The 2084-nt window shown below is 50.9% G+C and overlaps 1 protein-coding gene across 1 annotated transcript in view; it reads left to right on the forward strand.

Annotated features, from left to right (window-relative positions):
• Svop (SV2 related protein) overlaps nucleotides 1-2084 on the forward strand; it is a 98858-nt gene that overhangs the window by 23446 nt on the left and 73328 nt on the right. Inside the window, exon 2 of the mRNA XM_004636273.2 lies at nucleotides 1400-1560. Within this exon, the coding sequence (XP_004636330.1) occupies nucleotides 1400-1560 (161 nt within the window). The remainder of the gene's footprint in view (nucleotides 1-1399; nucleotides 1561-2084) is intronic.

Consider the following 2084-nt stretch of genomic DNA (forward strand, 5'->3'; position numbering starts at 1 on the left):
GGAAGCACTTATTCCACTGAGCCATCTCCCAGTCCCTCTCTCTCATTATTCTGAAGCAAGGTTTCCCTAAGTTGCCTAGGTTAGGCTAGAACCTGTGATCCTCCTGCCTCAGCTTCCCAGAGTACTGGGATGACAAATGCGCACTGCTGTGCCTGGCTCTTTCCTAGCTTAAAAAGATTGATCAAATTTTCCAACCATTTACTTACACAGACCTTCTGCTACTCTTGCCTCTGAGACCCAGGACTTTTCTCCAGATCTGATAGACATGAGCATCAGTCTCGGGGTATTGCTCTCGCTTGGGAGGCTGTGAGGACAGGACCCATCTGGCTGTCAGGGCTGTCACCTCAAACCTAGCACGGGTTTCTGTCTGGGAGTGAGAATGGCGTCGGAAGGAAGCAGATGGTTCTGCCTCTGTGTCCCAGATGAGATTTCCAGATGTGAAACAAGCCTTGTCCCACGGTAACAAGAAACAGCACAGTTTGAAGGGGTGAGTTGTTGAGAGTGGAGCCTGGGTGCCCCAGCTCAAGTGTGTAGGGAACCAGGCAGGTGGGGCAAAGTGCCAGGGTTGGACGGATGCAGAGCAAATGTAAGAATGAGAGGCAAATGCAGTCAGGACTGTGGGGAGATCTGGAGATGAGTCACCTGCACTGTGCATGCCCCACCTACAGGGGGCACCACTGAGTCTAGCCTCAGATCTTGCCGGCTCCTGATAGCAAGTACCTTATTTTATAAGATACTGGAAACCTATTTATTTTTTAAAATGTGAATTCTCCCAATTCAATTTTTTTGGACAACCACTTTAAATTTTAAAAAATTATCTTGCAACCAACATTTTATGAGCCTAACATAAGTTTTAAGTGACCAAAATTATTCCTTCTATTACATACCCCTAGCTGAGTCTCAGTTCTGAACCAAATATACAGTCATACCCTGCATAATGACTTTGGGGCAAGGATGGACCTCATTACGATAGGGGCTCCACAAGATTATGTCACCTAGATAATGTTACACACTTTAGTTTGTGTAAGTCAGTTCTGTGATTCACAGCTAGGGAACTGCTTTTCAGAATGTGACCCTGTTGGTAAGTGATGTGTGATTGCGCTTCTGTGTGGTGTTGAGGTCTAGAACAGGGACAGCCTCCTTCACATAGCACACCGTTGGAATGGGACCCTCCTGGAGTTGTGCAGTGCCCAGTCCGTCCAGCTGCACATGGCAACCCTGATAACTTTTGAAGTTGTTACTCCTTTCCACCGAGTGCAACTTCATAGAAATGCCAGTTTCCAGTGGTTCAGTTCTCCATGAAAAAAGATCATTCACCTGTCTTGGGTACAAGAGCTATGCAGCAAGGCCGCTGAAGGGGAGTTCTAGCCATCTTGGTCAGACTTGCTCTCTTCTCTAGGGTGGTGAAGTTCCGTCGCACAGGGGAGAGTGCAAGGTCAGAGGACGACACGGCTTCAGGAGAGCATGAGGTCCAGATCGAAGGGGTCCGAGTGGGCCTAGAAGCCGTTGAGCTGGACGATGGAGCAGCTGTGCCCAAGGAGTTTGCCAACCCCACTGATGGTGAGAGAGCCCTGCAGGGGCCCGTGAGCCTGGGCCCTGGTCAGAGGTCCCCAGTGCCAGGGTTGTCTCCCCAGACAACGCTCTCAGAATGTTCTCGTGAAGGACAAACTGGGAGAACCCAGAGGGCCCAAGCGTAAGACTGGAAGTGTGGGCTGGGCCACAGGCTCACTTCAGCAGGCAAGGTGACCTCACCATTGCTGGCAGCATGATGGTGTACACTTGGCCTGGCTAAGGACAGCAGCAATGATGACAATGGGGAGAGTCATGCCAGTGATGGTGGGAATAGGTGTGGTGGTGATTATATGGTGAAGAGGGTGATGATGAAATAGTGGTGGGGACTGTGAGGGTGGTGATGGGTGGTGGGGGTAGGGTGGGGAGGTGGGGCTGGTGATGATAATGGTGGTGGTGATGGTGATGGTGGTGATGGGGACAGTGGTGATGATGGTGGTGATGGGCGTGGTGGGGGGATGGGCGTGGTGGGGGGGATAGTGGTGATGATGGTGGTGATGATGATGGTGGTGGTG

Source organism: Octodon degus, unplaced genomic scaffold, assembly GCF_000260255.1.
Source record: "Octodon degus isolate 3935 unplaced genomic scaffold, OctDeg1.0 scaffold00079, whole genome shotgun sequence".
Taxonomy (NCBI): domain Eukaryota; kingdom Metazoa; phylum Chordata; class Mammalia; order Rodentia; family Octodontidae; genus Octodon; species Octodon degus.